Source organism: Balaenoptera ricei, chromosome 3 (assembly GCF_028023285.1).
Source record: "Balaenoptera ricei isolate mBalRic1 chromosome 3, mBalRic1.hap2, whole genome shotgun sequence".
Classification (NCBI taxonomy): domain Eukaryota; kingdom Metazoa; phylum Chordata; class Mammalia; order Artiodactyla; family Balaenopteridae; genus Balaenoptera; species Balaenoptera ricei.
This window is the reverse complement of record NC_082641.1, coordinates 182,479,792-182,501,524: the sequence shown is the minus strand read 5'-3', so window position 1 is coordinate 182,501,524 and position 21,733 is coordinate 182,479,792. Positions and strand designations below refer to the sequence as shown.

Genomic DNA, 21,733 nt, shown 5'->3' with positions numbered 1-21,733 from the left:
ATTCGAGTGCTCGTGGCCACACGTGGCTACCAATGGGACAACAAGGATCTGGAACATTCCACGTCGCAGAGAGATCCTCTGGGCAGCACTGGTCTAGGCTAATCCCACGGGCAGTTTAGGGAACGTCACAGGACACAGTCTGGGGCTTTCTGGAAAAGGCATCCTTATTCACAGAAGGACCTGGCAGGAAGAGGGCTCTTTTCTGGAGGGTGAGGGGACAGAGGAACTGATCTGAGAAAGGGACGGCATGGCAAGGGTGCTGCATGTGTTTCTGGGGACGGCTGTGACAAAGCCCCACAAGCTGGGCGTCTCAAAACAGCAGAAGTTTCTTGTCTCCCAGTCCTGGAGGCCAGACACCTCTCACCCAGGTGTCGCAGGGCCGGGTCCTCCCGGAGCCTCCAGGAGAGGCTCCTTCCCGCACCTTCCGACCTCCGCTGTAGCCGCCCTCCGGCCTCCCTGGCCTCGAGCTGCATGGCCAGCGTCTGCACGCGTGTCTTCAGAGGGCTTTCTCTCAAGGCCACCAGTCACTAGGTCCAGGGCCACCCTAATGCAGGAGGACCTCTTCTTACCTAATGACATCTGCAAAGACCCTATTTCCAAATCAGGTTGGGGACACTATTCACCCCAACACAGATGAAAAGAACATGAATCCATGACAAGGTCACCAAGCTGTGAAATTAACCAACCCCAGAGCCGCCACCCGCCCGGGGCTGCTTCTCACGTGAGATGATCAATGTCCTCGTGGGTCTAAACTGCTCTGAGTCAGGACTGCAGCGATGCCGCTAAAGGCACCGCAGCTGCTACCACCCTTGCCGGGCTCCTTGACGTGGCTGTGCCTCCGTTTCCTCCCCTAGAAACCGGGTAGGAAATCTCAGGGTTGGAGGCTCCACACTAGTGTCTAGAAACCCAGGTGCCCTGATTGCATCACTGCTCGCTGAGTCTCCCTTTTCTTGTCTCAAAACAGGGACCATTACAGGGTTTTGTGAGGGTTCTGTGACATCAGGTAGGTGAGTCGGCTGCTGTATTAGTTTCCTCTTGCTGCTGTAACAAATTACCACAAATTTAACATAAATGTATTCCCTTACAGTTCTAGAGGTCAGGAGTCCACAGGAGTCTCACGGGGCTAAATCCAGGCGTGGGCAGGGCCGGTCCTTCCGGAGGCTCCAGGGGAGCAGCGGTTCCCGCCTTTTGCAGCTTCTAGAGGCGCCGCATCCCTGGCTCGCGGCCCCTCCTCCATCCTCACAGCCAGCAGCGCAGCATCTCCCATCTCGCTCTGCCTCTGACCCTCCCACCTCCCTCTTATAAGGACTCTGGGATGACGCTGGGCCCCCCGGGGAATCGAGGGTCATCCCCGTCTCAGGGGCCTCAACTTAATCCCTCCTGCAAAGTCCTCTCTGCCTTGTGAGGTGACACATCCTCGGGGCCCGGGACCAGGACGGGGACGATTTTGGGGCCGTTAGTCTGCCAACCACCCTGGTAGTTGCCAGGTGGCAGCGAGTTCAGGCTCTGAAAGGAGCCTCAGCTCTGGGTCTGGTCCTGGATTCTCACCATGTAACCGCCCTACCTCTCTGTGCCTCAGTTTCCCCACCTTACATACGTGGGAACAGCACATCCCCTCCTGAGGACCCAGGGTCGGACCTGCCCGTCCCTGCGTAATTTGGGATACGGCTGCTCCTGCCTTGACTTCACACTTCTCTGTGAACCGGGAGGGGACTGCGTGGCTCTCAGGACACCTGGTGGATGCGGGTGCAGGGAGACAAGCGGCTCCCAGGGGAAGAGCAGGGCACTGAGGCTGGTTCAGGCCCCGGGGGGCCGCGCCTCTCCAGGCAGCCAGAGTCAGGGCACCACACCCATCAGCCAGCGACTCCTGCCGGCTTGTCTCCAACACGGATGCTGTGGCCCCTTTCTCCCCGCCCCCACGCTGCCCTGGTCCATCGCATCTCTGCTCACCCGACTGCTCCCCAGCCTCCTCCTACGTGTCTCTGCTGCCCTTCCAGCCCCACCTCCAGCCCGTTTCCACAGGAAAGATCCTTTCAGCTCCAACGCTGCCCTGAGACCCTGCCTAGGACCATCCAAAGCCCAGCTTCTCCCCACAGCCCCCAAATCTTATTCCTGCTCTTCTCTCCCTCCATCAGCCCCACCACGTGGGTCTCCGGCGGCTCCCCGAATGTGCCCGCTGAGCCCCTGCCTCGTACTCTCTCTCCCCAATCGTTTCACGTCTGGGGCCGCCGTGGCTTCAGGTCTCAGCTTAAATGTCATCTCCTGAGAGGCGCCTCGCCCACCAGCCCGGCTAAAAGCAGCCACCAGTCTCTTGCTCTGACATCACTTGATTGTAATTTCTGCACAGCATCTACCAGTGTCTGCCATTTCCCTGTTTGTCTCTTATTTATTTACTGTCAACCTCTCCCTCTAGAAATCTGAGCCCCGTAAGAGCAGGGATCAGATCTTTCCCATTTCCTACCATACCATCAGCACCTGGCAGGGCGAGGCATGCATTAAATATTTGCTGCATCGATGAAAACGTCAAGATCATTGGAATAATCCAACAGCCTACACCTCAACAACGCCGAGTATCTGAATTCTGAACACTCCTAATCCCCGTGGCCATGGCCGGTGGGCAGACACAGCTCGCCCCTGAGGGGATGTGGTGTGAAGCCCAAGGCATCATCCACAAAACATCTCACTACAAAATCAGTCTTGAATCCAGTGAAGCTGAGATTCAGCAAAAGAAGGGGCCACAGCCAAGTCAGAAGACGCCAGGAGAGAACAGACAGACCCAGAGTTTGGGGCAACCTGAGGCCCGGCATGTCTAACAGGCTTCCGGGATGCAGTGGACCCTGCCTGGACCACACATGGACGGAAGTCAAGGCCACTGGGGGCCGCCACAACAAAGCACCACAAACCGGAGGCTTAAAACAACAGAAATCTAACCCTGACCCTACAGTTCTGGAGGCTGGAAGTTGGGAATCAAGGTGTGACAGGGCCCTGCTCCCTGGGGGCGAGGGGCTCAGGGCAGGGCCCTTCCCGCCTCTTCCAGTGTCTGGTGGTGGTGAGCGGCCACCCTCAGTGTCCCTTGGCTTGTGGACGCATCGCTCCATTTCTCTCCCTATTGTCACGTGGGCCCTCCCGGTGCGTTTGTGTCCAAATCTCCCTCTTCTTACGCAATAGGGCCGCCCTAATCCAGTGTGATCTCATCTTAACTTGATTATGTCGACAAAGATTCTATTTCCAAATAAAAACCATATTCACAGGTTCCGAAGGTCATGAATCTGGGGAAGATACTATTCAACGCAGTACGGGGTTGGGGGCGAGAGGGGAGAGGTTGTAAAAGAACCAAAGACAAAACAACCAACTGCAAAGACACAGACCTCCAGGATCCTGGCCCCAAAAACCAGACTGAGGCGCTGTGAATACTGCCGGACCCTGGATATGACAATGAACTGTGGATGGGCAGGGGCCTGGTGGGCCGGGGGTCCGTGCGGAAGCATTTCACGGAGCGTCTTCCCCCCCGGGCCGCTTGCCCCCTGATGGTTCATCAAAAACTACACACAGGGGCAGACAGGCTGAGCGGGGAGCGTGCAACGTTCACAGGCGTGGGTGCAAGTACGGGCCGGCCTTCGGCCCACGTTTCTGTACGTCCGAAAGGTTCATAATAAAACCAGGACAAATAAAGACCCGTTCCCTTACGGCACCTTCCAAGTTCCCGGAGTCTCACATCTCGAATCCTGGGGCCTAGCGGGGCCCGGCCTTTCTGCGCCCCACCTCAGGCCAAGGTCTCCGATTCTGTTGTCTGGGAAGGAGGTTTCAGTGGGGGGGTCTGGGTAGCAGGACGCCCCCACCCGCGTCATCCCCCCCCCCCAGACTCTGGCCGACGGAACGGGGGGCTCCGCTTAACCCGCGCATGCGTGCCCCCCTCCCACCAGCCGCCCTCTCCCCGCCCCTCCCCACGTGACGCCGTGGGAACCTGGACCCCAGCGCCTCCCGGGTGGGGGCGGCCCGCTGAGCGCGGGCGGCGATGGGGGTCTAGGGTGATGGGGAGAGAAGGAGGGACGGAAAGCGACCTGGCTCTCGGGGTCCAGAGTGTCCAAGAGAAAGAAGTGGGGGATGGGAGCCCCTGTGCCCAGGCTGGGGCTCCGGGGAGGATGGGATCTCAGGGTCGCGCCGGCCCACTCACCCGAACGATGTAGGAGACCCCGGGCCCCAGGACCCTGGCGTCCGGGTGTAGCCAGCCGTGCGCCGGCTTGTGGATGAAGCTGCCTTTGCGGATCCACTCGTCGGCGGCGGCGTCCGGCGGCCCGGCCGCCCCCCGCGCGCCCCGCGACCCCCGCGCCCCGGCGGCCCGGCAGCGGCTGAGCGCAGGCAGGGGGCAGGGCGCGGCGCAGCGCGGCTCGCAGGCGCCCAGGACCGCCGCCGCCAGCGCCGGGACGCCGGCCGAGCCGGCCGGCTCGGGCTCGGACTCGGCCTCCCCCGCCGCCCCCGCGCCCCCCGCCGCCCGCGCCGCCGCCGGGCCCCGGCCCAGGAAGCCGGCTGGGCCCGCGAACTTCCACTGCGGCATGCGCGGCAGCAGCGCGCAGAAGGTGGTGGGCGCCTCAGGCTCCGGGGGTGCGGGGGGCGCGGGGGCCGCCCGCCCGCCCGGACCCTGCGTCATGGCCGCGGCCGCCCGACCGAGCCCGACCGGGCGCTGAGCCTGGCGCGGAGGAGGCCCTCCCGCTCCCTCCCGCTCGCTCCCCGCCCCCGGCCCGGTGATGTCATCCGTCCGGCCCAGCGCGCAGCCGCGGGGGGCTGCGCCCCTGGGACCCCCGGCCCTCGGCGCCCCGGCGCCCGGCGGGGAGGCTGGGGAAACTGAGGCCCGCCGAGGGCACGAGCGCTGACTCGGGTCCGGCAGCCAGGGAGGGAGCGAAGTTTCGAACCCAGGGCCGGGGCAGCGACCCCTCACTTCGCCCCCCACCCGTCGCCCGAGTTCCTAGAAGCACAGAGGCGGGAGAGACTTATAAATCACCTCCTTTCTTCCCTTTTCGCCGTGGGGAAACTGAGGTATGGAGAGGGGCGGAGGCGCGGTCAAGGAAGGAGAGCGCCCCAGACCCTAAGTTCAGCCCCTCCGTTCCCACTGTTCCTGCCGGAAGTACTTGAAAATCAGGCCCTGCTTTATTTCCTGACAGGGGACCTGAGGCTCCGAGAGGGGAAGGGGTGTGCGCCCGAGGACACGCAGTGCAGACTCGGGACCTGCGCTGCCTTGCCCTGGGCCTCACTTTCCCCGGCTGTAAGCCAGGGGCGCGGGCCGGAGGGTCACGGGCTCCTCCTCCATTTCTGGGGGGCCCCGTCCGGCATCAGCTCAACTGAACTCCAGGGCCTGAGCCCCCCAGGCCTGCCGGCTAGTCCGTCCGCCAAGGCCTCAAGGGTTGCCGCCTCTGCACCGGGGAGCAGACTGTCTCGGTCACCCCAGGACCCAGCCTCCCTGCCCGGAGCTGGCAGATCCCCTCCCCTCCCCTCCCCTCCCCTCCCCCTCCAACCCCGCCCCAGGCAGGGCCGGCTGCCGGGAAACAAAGGGAGGGGCCGGGGCCGGGGCAGGTGGGGATGGAAGGGAAGGAGGGGCGAGGCCGCTAGGGGCCGGATCGATAAATCAGAGCGGTGAGATCACCGCGCGGCCGCCTCCCGCGGGCCGGGGAGGAGGCGGCGATGGGGGCTGGCGGGAGGGGCGCGCGCGGCCATGATTGGCCGGCGGGCTGGGCCGGGGGCTGTGATGCCCGAGGCCCGAGCCTCTCGCCTAGGGAGCCATTGTAAGGCTGCGGTCCGCGAGGAGAGGGCGCGGAGAGCGTGGCCATGGGTCGGGGGTGGGGGGGGGACGTTTGGCGGGGTCTGGAGCCGCCACCTGGACTCTGTGCGCTCTGTGTCTCTGTTGTGGACTACAAACTTGTGGGCTGTGTCAGGGTTGGGTTGTGTGTATATTGTGTGCGGATGTGACTGTGTGTGTGTCCAGGTGTGGGGGACGGGGAGAGGGAGACAGAGGAGGGAGTCTGGGTTCCCACCCAGGTGTGTGTTTAGGGGGTCCTGGTATGTGTCCACCTAGTTGGGTGAAGGGTGTGTGTTCAAGTTTGGCACCCCAGGCTGGGGGGAGAGGGACAGAGCAGGAGAGAGCTGACCCCCACCCCAGGAACCCTCTGGGTCCTGCCTACTATGCCCCGCCCCACCCCCGCTACGGGTCTTCTCCAGGGAGTCAAGGTGCAGTCTGTCCCTCCCAAGCTCCTGGGTTAGGGTCTTTCTGGGCTGGGGTTTATAACGTGTCATCCCATGGAGGGCTCGGTTATAGGACTCCATCCACGTGTTTCCTTCCCGTCCCTGGGAGAGAGCGGCAGGAACAGAGCCCAAAGGGCAGGATTTACATCCTGGCATCAGAAGGACACACACTCTCAGTGCCCTCAGACAAGTGTCCAATCTCCCTGAAGCCCTGTTTCCCCTTGGTGAACATGACCTGCCTCCTGAGTCACTGTGAGATGATCTTATCAATATCTGGAACACGGTAGGAACCTACTGATGGCAAATGTTAGACTCCATCAAATTCCTATGCATCCTTCAAAGCCCAGCTTCAGTGTCCCTTCTTCCAAGAAGCCTACCTGGCTAGCTCCCCCCCCACTCAAAGCCCAGGCCCCACCTCTCGCTTCCTCTACCCCTGGATCCCGTCTCTGGTCCCATCCAGATCCCCAGGGGCTGCAGAGTTGGGGGTCTGGATCTCGAGAGCAGTGTTTGGGTTTCCCTCCTGTGACATGAACAGACAACGCGTGTGTGTTGCGGACAGCTCCTGGTGCCACGGGGATTTATTGGCAAGCAGCTAGAGGGCGGGGCGGGGCAGCAAGGCTGTTTCCAGCCTGATTCGGGGCTTGATTCAGTGCTTCCATGAGTAGCAGGAATGAGCCCAAGTTTGGCAGAAACCCAAGCTGTGCTGGGGACCCAGGCCCTAGCGGGCAGACGCTGAGTTCTAGGACACAGGAAGCCGTGCCTCCAGCCAGCAGCTCGAGAGGACCAGAGTGTCCCTTTTTCCACCTGGCCTGGCCTGGCCTGGCCTGATGTGACCCGGAGAGAAGAAACTGGGACGCTGGAAGGAGGCTCTCCCTGTCGGGACCACGGGGTCACAGCCCCCGGGACTGGAGAAAGCAGGTGGCCTAGAAGGACCTCAGACAGTTCAGAGAACAGGAAGAAAGGAGGCACCTTCCCCCCACCCTGGCTTCTCCTAGGCACACCCACCACCTGCCCACACCCCACTTCACAGCATGGGAAACTGAGGCTCAGCCCAGGCCAGGCGTCCTGTCCCCCGAGGGCATCAGGGTGCAGTGTCCGCGGCCATGGTGGTGGCCCGTTTGGAGTGGCGGATGCCCATGGTGAATGCCGGGGCCCTGGCCTTGGTCATGGTGACCTGCTCGGGGCTGTGGGTGCCGGGGCCAGGCGTCTCATCCGGGGGGCGTGGGGCTCGGGGCCGCCCCAGCATGGTGAAGGCCGGCCGGCGCTGACGGTAGGCGTTGGGGTCCGGGCTATCATACTGGCCTGGACCCGGTATCTCAGTGGGGTCCTGCGGGGGTCGGGCGGGGGGCGTGCGGCCTGCCGCCGTGTAGCTTGGGCTGCTGGGCTTAGTGAAGATCTGGGAGCCCCAGAGGGAAGGCAGGGTGTAGGTGTTGGGGGCAGGGGCTGAGGTGTCCAGGGGCCGCAGGCGGAAGCGGGAGCCCAGGGTGAAAGCGGGGGGGGTCCGCTGGCGCATGGGGGCCACCTTCTCTGGGCTGTAGGCCCCAGGGCCGGGCGTCACCTCCAGATCTGTAAGAATGGGGCAGGAAGGTTGGCAATGGACAGGGTCCTCACCTCCTCAAGGACCTGGCGTGGCTCCCCACCGCCACATGCGTAGTGGAGCTCACAGAGCCCAACCTCCCTCTGTTCTCTTTCAAGCCTCTGGCCTTTGCCCAAGCTCAGCCCTCTGCCAGGAATGCCTCCCATTCCCCATTCCCACCTCCCAGGAGCTGCTTTTCCTCCTTCAAGACAGTGCCAAAGGCCCCTTCTCCCTGCTGCCTTCCCCACACCCTCCTAAGCAGAGCCCTCACAGCCCTTCCTGAGATCCCCCTGGGGTGGGTCTCTCCGCCTCTCCAGACATGGCCACACTGAGGTGAGATGGTCCCCACCTGGATCTAACCACACCAGGCTGGGGTCTCACAAAAAGCAAGGACATGTTAAATCTACTTCAGCTCTCAGCAATTGGCTTAGTACATGTTGGAGTGGATGGGTGAGTAGAAGGATGGGTAGCCGAGTGGGTGGATGAGGAGTGAATGAGTAGATGATGGATTCAGGGAGTTGTAGATGGATTGACAGATTGTGGATGGATGGGTGTGTGGGTGGATGGGTGGGTGGGTGGGTGGGTAGATGGATGAGTGGATCATGCATGGATGGGTGGATGGGTGGGTGGGTGGATGAGTGGATCGTGGATGGGTGGATGGGTGGATGGGTGGGTGTGTGGGTGGGTGGATGGATGAGTGGATCGTGGATGGATGGATGGGTGGATGGGTGGGTGTGTGGATGGGTGGGTGGGTGGATGGGTGGGTGTGTAGATGGATGAGTGGATCGTGGGTGGATGGGTGGGTGGGTGGGTGGATGGATGAGTGGATCGTGGATGGGTGGATGGATGGGTGCGTGGAGGGGTGGGTGGGTGGGTGCGTGGATGGGTGGGTGGATTAGATGATGAATAGGTGGATGGGTGGGTAGGTTGGTGAGTAGATAGATGGGCAAATGTATGAATGGATGGATTGACAAGTAGCTGTGTGGTAGGTCAAAGATGAAAGGGTGGTTGGATGGGAGATGCGCTCTAGGTGAGAGGGAGCTGTCTGGAGGCCGCTAAGGGAATGGCTGCATTTGCCACAGTCTCCACTGCACCCTATTGTCTCCTGATGCCGAGGATGAGCTCCAGCTGCCCTTGTGGCACCACATGTGCCCAGGATCACATCACCCTGGGCCACTTCACCCATTCAGGTTCTCTCAGGGCCCCTGACCCCTCTTCTGAGTCCACTGGATTTTGTCATTCCAAAGACACTGAAGGTCTAAGAACTCGGGGGTGGGAGGGGAGATGAGTACGGAGGCATGAGATTCGCTGAGACCCTGAAGGGGCAGGGTCCTGGTAGGGCAGCACAGGTCAGATACTCACCCCGAGACTTGCCCCGGCCCTGCATGGAGTAGGCAGGGGTGCAGCTGCGGCCAAAGCGGGTGACTTTCGGGTCCAGGAAGTAGACCGGCCCGGGGCTGGTCTCCTGTGGAGATGCTGGGGAGAGGAGCCCAGGGTCCTAAGGGCGCCGCCAATGGCCCCCCCGCCTACTCGGTGCCCTGCTGAACCCTGAGGCACTCCCACCCCCCGAGGCCCCTGGCCCCATCCTGGAGGGCAGGGACTCAGCCCACCGACGTATGGTTACCCTGACCTGGGGGCCCTGGGTCTTGACCGTCTGTGTCCCTGCAATCAAAGCTGTCCCGTTTGCTGTGCCCCACCCCTGACCTGTCCTCTGCCAGGGGCTAGGGGACCAGCTCCTGGACCATTAGAATTCTGTGTAGAGTGAGAGAACCAAGCCCGAGTAAGGGTCCGAGGAGAGCCCTTCCAGAGCCTGGGCTTGCCTGCAGGTGGCCAGCCTGAGGGAGGGGCTTGTGTCGGGCTCTGAGAGCCAGGTCCTAGGGAAGCCCTCCGCCCAGGTCAGCCTCCTCTTCGCACTAGCAGAATGTGAAGATGGACGTTGAGATGATCCACGGAAGGGGGTGGTCCAGTGCCTGGCACTTAATAATTGGCACGGGACTTCCGTGGTGGTCCAGTGGCTAAGACTCCACGCTCCCAATGCAGGGGGCCCAGGTTCCACCCTTGGTCAGGGAACTAGATCCCGCACGCCGCAACTAAAGGATCCCGCATGCCGCAACAGAGATCCCAAGTGCTGCAACTAAGACCCGGCACAGACAAATAAGTAATAAATAAATAAATAAATAAATAGATTTTTTTAAAAAGAAAGTGGAAAACATGCACCGATTTAAAAAAAAACAATTGGGACTTCCCTGGTGGTGCAGTGGTTAAGAATCCACCTGCCAATGCAGGGGACATGGATTCAGTCCCTGGTCTGGGAAGATTCCACATGCCACAGAGCAACTAAGCCCATGTGCCATAACTACTCAGCCTGCGCTCTAGAGCCTGCGAGCCACAACTACTGAGCCCTCGTGCCACAACTACTGAAGCCTGTGCACCTAGAGCACGTGCTCTGCAACAAGAGGAGCCACTGCAGTGAGAAGCCCGCGCACCGCAATGAAGAGTAGCCCCCGCTCGCTGCAACTAGAGAAAGCCCGCGCACAGCAACGAAGACCCAACGCGTTCAAAAAAAAAAAAAAATTGGGGCCAGTTACTATGATTGCCATTGTTACTGTCTATAAGCCCACTCCAGGATAAATGACATGCATCTAAGTGTAGTAGGTCTGACAAGGATCAACTGGTTTAAGTACTATGCGTATGTGTGCACACATGACACGGTACACACACATGAAGCATGCTCATGACAAATGAGCACAGTCCAACTCATGGCATTTCCCACCTCGCCGCCTTTGCCTATGCTGCAAACTCTGCCTGGAGTCCCCTTCTTCTCCAGGGGATTCCACCAAACTCCTACTCATCCTACAAAGCCCAGATCCCATGCCTCCACCTCCAAGAAGTCTTCCCTGGGCACTCAGCAAAGTCTACAGTAACCACCATTACCCCTGACTCCCCAGTCTATTTGTCCCTCTGTCCCAGGATGGGTCCTGTGACTGGGATTAGAACCTGGCAACCCTGGTTGCTCTGGGCCATAGGCTCGGTTCTTGATCCTTCCTAGTGGCAGATGTGGTGCTGATTCCCTCGTTTGCCTTCTGGGGCCACTCGCAGCTTCCTGAGTTTTCTCTCACTTTGGTTTGGGATCGTTGCTGATTCTGAAGTCTGAGAAGAGGCTGCTGGCGCCGCACCTCCCAACAAGCCTCTGTCCACACGAAGCAAAGTCCCCACAGAGCAAGGACCCTTCCAGCCCCCAGCCCAGCCCACTCGGGACCCCGAGCGCTCTAGAAAGTGGGTGAAGGAGCGTGTGGGCAACGCCATGAAGGCACAGGCTTGCGGGTACACAGCAGTGACACCATCCACACAATGGGCCGCTGGCTGTGGCTGGGGCCCCGTGTCCGCCCCATCACTGCATCCAATGCTCACTCACACCCTGTTGCACCCCTTCTGGCCAGGAGGAAAGTGGACATCACAGAGACGGGGTCGCCCATGGACCAGGCCAGCCCCACAGCCTGCTGTCTCGCCAACATTTCCTGTCCAAACACGAAGGATTCTCCTTCCACCCTCCCCGCGCCCCGTGGGACATCACGGCCCAGGAGCCCCCATCCCGCTGACCAAGGACCTGAGGCGGCACTCACACCCACAGCCCTTCTTTGTGGAGCTCTGACTGGAGACCAGGCACTGCTGTAGCCACTTTGAAGGCATCCAATCCTCACTTAATGAACATCTCCAGACATCCAAGGTGTATTTAATCCTGACCGCAACTCGGTAAGGACTGTACCGTCATTGTTTACAGACGGGGAAACAGACACAGCTTGCCCAAGTCAAGCAGCAAGGAATTTGCAAATGCCCTGCAAAACCACACATTACTCCCCTTCCATAAGGAAACAAGGGACCAGAGAGGCACAGCAGCTTCCCTGAGGTCACACAGCGGGGGTTACTTTGCACACTGTCCCGGCTTCCTGCCTGACTGAATGAGAGCTTGGATCTAAGGGGGTGAGGAAATACTCTGGGTGGGAGATTGGAGGCCCACCTCTCCCACACCGGCCTTACCCTCGCTGGGCCTCCGGAAGAGCGAGTAGGCGGGACCAGCCACCCTGGTGCAGTCGTGGTTGATGTAGCCGACGGTGGACGGCAGGGCGTACAAGCCTGGCCCGGAGCCTGCGACCAAAGCCTGAGGGTCACGGCCTGGGGCCATGCACCCTGAGAGATGAGGGGAGACAGGGGACCAGCCCCTGAGCCTCCACCTGGCCTCCCAGCCAGTCTCCACGGCAGGGGTGCGGGAGTAGGAGCTGCCGGGGGTGGTGGGGGGAGTGGCAGGGGCTTTGTGAGTCACAGGAGTTACAGGAGGGAGGGGCTGCAGGGCTGGGGCACCCTGGCACCACTGAGGCCCAGACTCAGAGATACACAATCACAGGTGGGGAAACTGAGGCCCAGACGCAGAGATACACTGTCGCAGGTGGGAAACTGAGGCCCAGACGCAGAGATACACTGTCACAGGTGGGAAACTGACCCCTGGACACAGAGATACACTGTCACAGTTGCAACGTTTGGTGGCCTCTGCAAGAATGTCAGTGCTACATAGGCCACGGAATCTGACTCCAGCGGCTTTGCTACAGATGGAGAAACTGTGGCAGGGCCAAGGCGGAGCCGAGATTCCAGGGTCAGTGTCAGAGTCAGGGAGGCTCAGCTCCCCCACGGACCGCTGCACAGGCTCCCAGGTTCTGCTGCTCTCTCTGAGACAGTTATCGCCAGTGAATACACTGCAAAGGCTTCTTGCTTGTTTCTCCTCGTGTCCGTCCCCCCACGGGACCTCTGCTGCTCTCTTGACCACTGTACCCTCAGCGCCGGGAAAGGTGCCTGGCCTTTAAGACACTCAACTCACGAGCCCACAGGAACGCCACGTTCATACCCATACTGCGGGAAGGAAAACTGAGGTTTGGGGAAGCGCAGGGGCTTAGAGACTCCCTCCTCCAGCCAGGCTCCCACACATTCCAGACACCCCAGCGGGGCGGGGGCATTGGAGCAGGGAAGGGTCCCACCACCACGGCCCCCTCGCCCACCTACCTTTCTCCAAGGGGACTACCCCACAGGACCTCCTCAGACCAGTCTCCGGGATCTGGCACTCGGTGGCCCGCCGGCCCAGGGCCACCGGAGTCAGCCGTGGAGCAGGATCACAGGGGAGGGTCCCCATGGTGGACAGGGGCCGGTCCGGGGATCCTGGTGTCAGCTCCTTGGCCACGCAGCTCTGGGCTACAGGTGCCGGCACCTTCCCCGATCCTGGCGGCTTCTGCGGGGTTCGCAGAGCCCCGGGCAACCACACCCTCCAGACGGCACAGACGGCCCCTTGTCTGTCGGCAGGGAGTCTGGGGCCCTGGCCCGAGCAGGCTGGCCAGCGGTCACTGGCCTGGAAGTGGGGCCAGGATCGAGTGTCGGCCAGGCAGCTGGATGGTCCAGGAAAGAATCCGGTGTCAGCAGAGCCGGTCCCCCGGGAGCCAGCTGAGCTGGGCAGCCCAGGCCAGAGCAGGCCCTGGGGAGCCGGAGCTGCAAACAGGACACCCACAGCCTGGTGGCAGGAGGGACAGGTGAGGTCATGGGCGGCCTGGCCCCATTTCTACAGCTAGGGAAACTGAGGCACGGTCCAAGGTCGCCACTCTGGGAGCTGCTTCCTCCCCTCCTTCCTTCATCCAGGAAGGACTTATTGGGCACCTACTATGTACTAGTTTCTGTTTGGGTTGGTGGGACATGATGGGAACAGGCAGACGAGGAGTTGATGTTTTCGGGAGGGGAGAGAGGAAATAAGCAATAAATGTATAAATGAGCACACCATATGTTAGAAGGTTAAATGTTCTGCAAACATACAGCAGAGCAGGGAGTCGGGGACAGCGGTGCAGGGGCAGGATGAGAGGTCACTGCAGTGAGAAGGTGAGGGAACATCATTTCAGGATAGGGAAGGGCTGTGCCAAGGCCCCGGGCAGGAGCTAGGACGGCAAGGAGGCGGCAGTGGTCCTCCAGGACAGGCCCCTGCCTTCCGGAAGCCAACAGGGATTTACTCCATCCCAATGCAGGGTTTATTTCCTTGACTGCACCGAAGGCTACCACGGTGTCAGTCTCCAAGGTGGGGCTCGAAGAAACCTGGCTGAACAGAATTCACATTCCTGTCTCTTCCTGGCATCCTGCTTTGTTGTTGTGTTGTCAGCCCCTTTTGCACTGCAATGTGTTACCAGTTGTATTGAGTTACAATTCACATACCATACAATTCATTCCACAATGTACTTTTCATGCATTCTGTAATTTTTCAACTTTTTCATCAAAAAGTCATAGTCTGTGTCAAAGGTCATAAAACTTATATTAGAAAAGAAGATCTTAAAATCAGTGACCTAGAAAACTGTAGAAAGAATTAACAAAGCCCCCCCACCACCACCAAAAAAGCTGGCTCTTTAAAATCATCAACAAATTTGATAAGGCTCCAGCTGGACTGATCAAGAAACCAGTGAGGTGAACCAGTCACAACACTGGGAACAGAGGACCGGCAGCAGTGCAGACCCGCAGGCTCAAGGGGTAACGCGGTCTGTGTGAAGCCAGAAAAAGACCTTTTGCTGAGCAGGAGCTGAGGCGCTTTCTGCGCCGGCATCATCGTGTTTAATTAACCCAGCATCTCGTAAGAGGTACTTATGCTGACCCCTCTGTGGTCACAGGTGGGGAGATGAGGCTCGGGGAGGGACAGTGACAGGCACAGGACTCTTGACTCAGGTTTTAGAGCAAAGCTTAGGGTCAAGGGCTTCTCCCGGGTTCTAATTCTCACTCAGCTTTCTGGGAGTGCTGAAATCCTCTGGATTCCCGTCGCCCTAAGGACAAAATCCAAGCCCTCCCTGTCACACAAGGCCCCGCATGGTCTCACCCCCACTTCCATCTGCCCCGGACTCCTACTCCTCAGCCCTGGTCCACACCCCTGCGGCCACATCAGCCGGCTTTCTGCTCCTTGGGTGGGAACCTCGGGGCCTTTACCTGCCCACCCTCCCCCTGGGATGCACGTTCTGCAGATCAGCCCACAGCCAGCTCCATCCTCATTCACCTGTGGGCCCCAACACTGGACAAGCTACGTGCTTCTTTCCAGAAGCGCACAAACTCCAGAGCCATGGACAGAAGTGGGCACTGAGGAGGGATATGGGGGATAAATACCCCACCTCCCTCTCCTTCTGCCTGTTAGCGCCTCCCACTGACCCACACCGGCCAGACTTGCAGGAGCCCAGAGACACCCCACTGAGGTCAGCCTCCGGGGCCCAGGGCAGGCAGAGGAAGGACCCCAGCCCTCCCCATGCCTGGGGCCCCCAGCCCAGGCTCCATCAGCCAGCCCTGGAGTGAAGACAGCTAGAGACACTGGTTCCAGTCAGGATTCGGCCCCCACTGTTTCCTCTCTGTGTTACAGCCCCAGAGATGAGACCCTACATTCAGATTCCATTTCCCCTCTGTGCCCTAGGAAAGAACCAAGGGCTAATACGGAGTGCGGGGTGGGAGGGACAGACTAGACCAGCAGCCTGAGCTGGGAAGGGTGCTCTGGGGACCTCCAGGCCCAGCCCCCTCCCCGCCTGAACTCGGCACCCCCCAGCCTGCCGGCCCCCCCACTACTGGCTCACTTGTCTCTGCAACTCCAGCCCAGAAATCTTCACTCCACCAGGTGAGCTGAGATGCCAATTAGCTCAAAGCAGATGCAAACAGCCGTGTTTTAATCCGAACTGACACAGGGGCAGCAGAGGGCAAATCAAAGAACTAGTAAAAGGAAGCCTAGCTGGGCGTGAGAGCAGGGCACAGGCCCAGCCACGAGGCCGAGGTGCGGGCAGTGTCTGGGCGAGACTGCAGAGCCGAGCCAACGCCTGGATACAGCCGGTGCTCCACAAATTTCAGCCCTTATCACAGTTACTACTTCAACCAGGATTCAGCTGTGCATCAGGCACTTTCAGGTACTGGGGAAACGGGTGAACAAAACCCATAAACTCCTTTCCTCCCCTTTTTATGGAGAGAGGCAGGCAAGTAAGTCTGCAGGTGTTAAAGGCAAGTAGCAAGGAGGGGCCGGAGGTGTGGGGAGTGCAGTTGGGGAAGCCTCACTGAGCAGGTGTCACTGGAGGAGAGACCAGAGGGAGGTGAGGAGAGAGCGGGGGAGACCTGGGGAGAGGGCGCACCTGAGAGGGGCACCGCCGGAACAAAGGCCCTGGGACAGCATTGCGCCCGGCGTGTGGGAGGGACGGCGGGGAGGCCCGTGGCGGTTGGAGCGGAATGAGCGAGGGGGAGAGAGAGGAGGTGAGGACAGGAGGGGACGGGGTGGGTCGGGTGGTGCAGGACCCGGGGTCGCAGAGGGCTCAGCTCTCACCCAGAGGGACGCGGGACCCCCCCAGGGCGGCGGGCAGAGCAGGGACGCGGGCTCGCTGCTCACAGGCGCCCTCTGGCGGCTTCGGGGAGAACAGGCCGTGGGCGGCACTGGGAGCCGGGGCGGACGGGACAGCGGGGATCTGGGAGGGGTGGGGTGGGGGAGATGCGGGGGAGGGATGTGGGGTGTCAGGGAGGATAGTGGGGAATTTCGGGCCGAGGAACTGTGGGGCCAGCTTAGCTGGGATGGAGCAGGAGGGAGCGAGAAGCAGGTGAGTTCTGGGTCTACTTTTTTTTTTTTTTTTTTTTTTTTGCGGCCGCCTTGGGTCCTCGTTGCTGCACCAGGGCTTTCTCTGGTTGCAGCGAGTGGAGGCTGCTCTTTGTTGCGGTGCGCGGGCTTCTCATTGCGGTGGCTTCTCTTGTTGCAGAGCACAGGTTCTAGGCGCGAGGGCTCCAATAGTTGTGGTGCACGGGCTTAATTGCTCCACAGCATGTGGGATCTTTCCGGACCAGGGCTCGAACCCGTGTCCCCTGAATTGGCAGGCAGATTCTTAACCACTGTGCCACCAGGGAAGCCCTGGGTCTACTTTAAAACTAGAACCAACAGGGTTTGCAGGCAGATTTGATGTAGGCAGGGAGGGAGCTACGAGCCTCCAGGATTTGGTCTGCTCACCTCAAAGAATGGAGCTGCAGGTAACGGGGAGGTAGCAGAGGCGGGAGGGGCAGCCTTTAGAAGATCATGAGTTCAGTCTTGGGACTGTGGGCTTGGGACTCCGTGGGACATGCACCTGGTCAGCCAGCTGTACAGGGTGGGTTGTTGGTTATCTATGGGCCCTGTGGGTTCAGAGACACCTTGGCTTTTACCCCGAGGGAGGTGGGAGCCCTGGAGGGTTTGAAGCAGAGGAGGCGAGTGGTCAGTATTAAGAGAAAGGGAGGTGTCAAGAATGGCTTTGACCTGAATCTCCTGAAGGAAGTTGACCTCGACTGAGAAGAGGGGCCCAGTTGCTTTCCTTAGTTCTTTACTGTCCGATTCTGCCCTGCTCCTTCCTGACACACACACGCAGAGGAAGAGGCGGAGGCTGTGCGTGCCCTGTCCTGGGGTCCAGCACAACACCAGTCTAAAGCAGGCGCACAAATACCCTAAAAAGAAAGGGGTGAGGGGTTGTTGACACTGCTGCGCTGAGCCGAGGTCCCCCACCCGTCTCTAAAACCATCTGGGAGCTAAAAGTGAGTTTGCACCCCAGGAAGCTGGGTTACTGGATGGCCTGCTGTTCTGTCCCTGGCATGGGGGCGCCGCAGGCCAGGTGTTTGCGGGGACACCACCCCATGCGGTGCCAGCTTTCCCCCTGCCCTCCTGGCCTGAGATCTGTCACTTCCCACCTCCCAGGGCCCTCGCAATTGTCCCTTATTCGGGCCTGACTCAGACTCACGTGCCTCAGTGGCCGCCTGCCCCTTTGTTCCGGGGGCGGGGACTAACAAGGAAGACTTGTTCTTCCAGGGATCAGGACTCAGAGAACCTGCCAGCTTCCCTCCTGCCTCCATCCGGGAAACAGCCGGTGGCGACTCTCCACGTGGGACCAAGCCAAGCAGGGAGGCAGCAGCTCTCCTGTTCTGCTGGGTACCCCGCTGCATGCCTGCCGAGTCCCCATTATGAGGATGAGCACACGAGGTCCAGAGGAAGGAAGGGCTCGAATTGGGGGGGGGGGAGGGGGCTGGAGAGCGTCTCAGCAGCCTTTCCTGGAGCCCACAAAGTCCTACCCGACCACGACCAGGTCCTTTCTCCCCTCTCTGGCTTTATCCATCCCTCCAGGGCCGCCCCTCTGGCCTCCCAGATGCAGGGCCTTTGCACTCACTGTACCTTCTACCCGGTACACTCCTTCCCACATAGATGCTTCCTAATTCTCTTCACTTCCCCCAAGTCTTTGCTCAAACCTCTGCCATCTGCCCAACTAACTTCATCCTACAACTTACCCCATGTCCACACTGCCAATCCCTCTTCCATCTTTTTTTCTTTTTCCACAGCATTTATCACCCACTAATATAGTATAGCATTTGTCTCCAGCACAGTGATGGGCTGGAGCTCATGAGAGCTGACTTAGCAAGTTGATGTCATGCTGGCAGCTCCCATCAGCCACGGTGGGAGTATTTACACCCAGGAATCAGCATGAAAAAAGCTACAGAGCAGGGCTTTTGGCCCTAAAGTGCCAGCCGTTCAACATTTATAGGCACACTGCTGCCTGTTTATTATACTTAATGTTTATACCTCCTGGTTCCCGCCCCGCCCCGCCTCCATAAGAATGGAAGCTCCTCGGGGCAGGGTCGGCCCATTTTGCTCTCTGCTGTCACCCGGGCACCTAGAACAGTATTCGGCAACTGGTGGGCGCTCAATAACTATTTGTGTCTTAATGAGTGACCCTCATCAGGGCCCTTGAGACAAAACCACCCTCAGCATGAGCCTGGTCATCCTCCAGCGCTAGAGAACACACTCAGGGCCCCAGCACCGTGACCCTGGGCCGGGCAACAGGACTCTGGCCGCCTGGCACGGACTCCATCACAACACACGACCCTCGTCACGACCCCACCCCAGCCGCTGAGACGCCCCCGCAGCCCCGACGCCACGGCCCAGCCGCGGCGGTGCAGGGGCGGCTCCAGGTCCGGCCACGCTCCTCTGTGCGTTCCTCGGGGCCGGCGCCTTCCGGTTCGGGGTGGAGGACCCCCGGCCTCGCCGCTTCCCCGAACCTACCCCAAACCGCCTCAAGGGCTTCCGCCCCGTACCTCCCCGTCCAGGTTCCCGGCGACGCCAGCGCAGCAGGAGCACTGGGGGCGGGACCTTTAAGAGGCACAACGCCGCTGTCATTCGCCCTAAAATACGCGCAGACGGACGCCCCCTCCCCAGCCGTCGAGTCGGGCACGAGGGCCACGCCACCTCGTTGGCCAGTCGGGGCTAGAGAGCCCCTGCGCTGCGCGCGGCCTTGTGGGAAACGCGCCCCGGACCGCCACCCCGGCGCCCGGCGCATGCCCGGACTTGTAGTCCGGCAGCGCGTGGCGGCCGCAGAAGACGCCGGTACGCGCGGGTGGCGAGAGCCGGGACCCGGGCGCTCCTGCCTTAGTGGCTGAAGGATGCGGCGCCTCCCGGGGCCGAGCCGAGCTGAACCGCCGCGTCCTGCTGGCCGAGGAACTCGTCATCAAGGACGGCGGCGCAGTGGGTGCACCAGTCCGGCCCTACACTGACCCTCAACCCCGGCCCGACCCTGACCTTCAGCCCTGACCCGTAACCTTCGGCCCCGGCAGGACTCTGATCCTCAGCCCCGGAAGGACCCTGACCTTCAGCCCCGACCCCTGACCCTCAGCCCCGGCAGGACCCTGACCCCCGGCCCCAGCAGGACCTTGATCTCAGCCCTCACCCTGACCCTCACCCTGCTGGGCACCCAGCTTACCTGGATCACTCTCAGCCTTGGACGTTGGACCTTGGCCCCATTCCCTACCCAGCACCCACAGAGCCCTGCCCCAGACACCCGGGCGCAGCCCTGCCACCCCAGTTTCCCACCCTCCCTGCAGAACCACCCCCAGCCCCACCTTGACTGGGCTCTGAACTTGCACCCCCCCCCCCCATCATCCAGACCTCGCTGCCAGGCTCGGATCCTCCTGGTCCCACTCATGTCACAGGTACAGACCCTGCACTTGAAACAGGCCCCTTGGGCAGAGAACTTTCCTGAGGGGTCTGCTCTGGGCGCTGACGGTGACCCCAGCCCAACCCCTCTCCCTCTCCAGGCAGGGCGCCCCGAGGCTCCCACGTCGTCCACCAGCAGCCTCCCACCCAGGGTTTCCCAACCTCTGAGGTTCCCAGCACCGCTGGCACTGGGGCGCAATTGTTCTCCGGGCGCTGTGGGGGGTGGAGTGGCCCCCTGGCCCCAGCCCCTCAATGCGGGGAGCCTCCACAGTGTGACAACCACTGACCTAACCCCTCAGCACAGCGGGGGTCCCAGGGCTCAGCCTGGGGTCCGGTGGAGGACCCCAACATTTCCATTCTGTGCTCACAGACACAAAGCCAATGCAAGCCCCCCCACTGGAGAGAGTCCCAATGGCCACACAGAAAAAACGGAAAGAGAAACTGGTGCCATGAGTAAACAGAAAATCAGTTTTTAAAAGGTGCTTTAGGGCTTCCCTGGTGGCGCAGTGGTTAAGAATCCACCTGCCAATGCAGGGGACACGGGTTCGAACCCTGGTCCGGGAAGATCCCACATGCCGCGGAGCAACTAAGCCCGTGCGCCACAGCTACTGAGTCTGCGCTCTAGAGCCCGCGAGCCACAACTACTGAGCCCACGTGCCACAACTACTGAAGCCCACGAGCCTGGAGCCCGTGCTCCACAACAAGAGAAGCCACGTCAATGAGAAGCCTGCACACCGCAACGAAGAGTAGCCCCCACTCACGGCAACTAGAGAAAGCCCACGCGCAGCAACGAAGACCAAACACAGCCAAAAATCAATAAATTTTAAAAAAAAAAAGGTGCTTTATTTAACCAGGCGTATCCAAAATATTATCATTTCAACATGAAATACGCAATAAATATTGAGATTTTTACATTCTTCACTCATAATAAATTCTCTAAGTCCAGGGTGTATTTTACTCTTACCTATATTTTCTGCTTAATTTTCGTTGGAAGTATTTCATCTGTATATAAGCTTTCCTAAAACTGTAGATGAGGGAATTCCCTGGCGTCCAGTAGTTACGACTCTGCGCTTACACTGCAGGGAGCACAGTTTCGATCCCTGGTCAGGGAACTAAGATCCTGCAAGCCACGCGGCACAGCCCAGAAAAATAAAAAATAATAAAATTGTAGATGAAAAAGGAGATTCATAAACCCAAATTGTTCCAAACGTACTTAAAAGTTTTCCAATAAGTGGATCAAACGTCTGTTTTTAGGTTGATATTTAAATTAAAAATTACATTTCAGGTGGTGAGTAGCCGTGCCTGGCTGGCAGCTCTGCCCAGGCCTGAGTTTGTCCGGTGCCCCAACCTTGTCACCTCCCCAGCCGGGCCCTGGGATGGAGCAGCTAGGCTACAGCCAGCTGGCCTAGGCAAGGTTGGAATTTCACACAGCTGGCCCAGCGCTGGCCCTAGTGACCCACAGCAGTTCCTTGTCAACTGTTTGAATTCTCTGCAGCACTTCTGCCCTGGGGGTGGCCCTCCCGCTCCTCAGGGAACACCCACACCGCCATCACAGCACTGGGTCTGCTTCCTTGGTCAGGCAGAGCAGTGCCTTCCTCCTCAGACACAGCTGGTCCCCACACCAGGGCTGCCAAAGTGGATGCATGGGGTGGTGTAGAGGGGGGAGGGTGTTCAGTTGGGGGTGGATGGGTACATGGTTGGGTGGACAGCTGCCTGACAAGTAGCCAGAGGGACAGGTGGGTGGGTGTTGGGCGAGCAGACCTCTGATCTGAGCTCCACCCTGGTCTGCCCACACCTGCTAAAGTCAGTCTGGGCCTGTCCTGAGGGGTCTGCTCTGGGCGCTGATGGTGACCCCAGCCCAACCCCTCCCCCTCTACAGGCAGGGCGCCCCGAGGCTCCCAAGT

At 60.2% G+C, this 21,733-nt stretch overlaps 2 protein-coding genes across 7 annotated transcripts in view; both read right to left on the bottom strand.

Annotated features, from left to right (window-relative positions):
• SHC2 (SHC adaptor protein 2) overlaps positions 1-4,663 on the bottom strand; it is a 28,554-nt gene extending 23,891 nt beyond the window's left edge. For 2 of the 6 annotated variants that reach the window (XM_059919046.1, XM_059919047.1), the window contains exon 1: positions 4,175-4,663. In XM_059919046.1, coding sequence (XP_059775029.1) covers positions 4,175-4,648 — 474 coding nt within the window. In that variant the 5' untranslated portion in view covers positions 4,649-4,663. Of the gene's footprint in view, positions 1-1,666; positions 1,843-4,174 lie in introns of those variants that run through there. The other 4 variants (XM_059919049.1, XM_059919052.1, XM_059919048.1 and 1 more) reach the window with 4 other exon arrangements.
• A 2,652-nt stretch (positions 4,664-7,315) lies between these two features.
• CIMAP1D (CIMAP1 family member D) lies at positions 7,316-12,989 on the bottom strand. The gene is made up of 4 exons (XM_059919189.1): positions 12,863-12,989; positions 11,849-11,956; positions 9,173-9,286; positions 7,316-7,800 (listed from the first exon to the last, which is right to left on the bottom strand). Exons 1-4 carry the CDS (start codon positions 12,987-12,989, stop codon positions 7,316-7,318), a joined length of 834 nt encoding a protein of 277 aa, XP_059775172.1.
• Between the last annotated feature and the right edge of the window lie 8,744 nt (positions 12,990-21,733).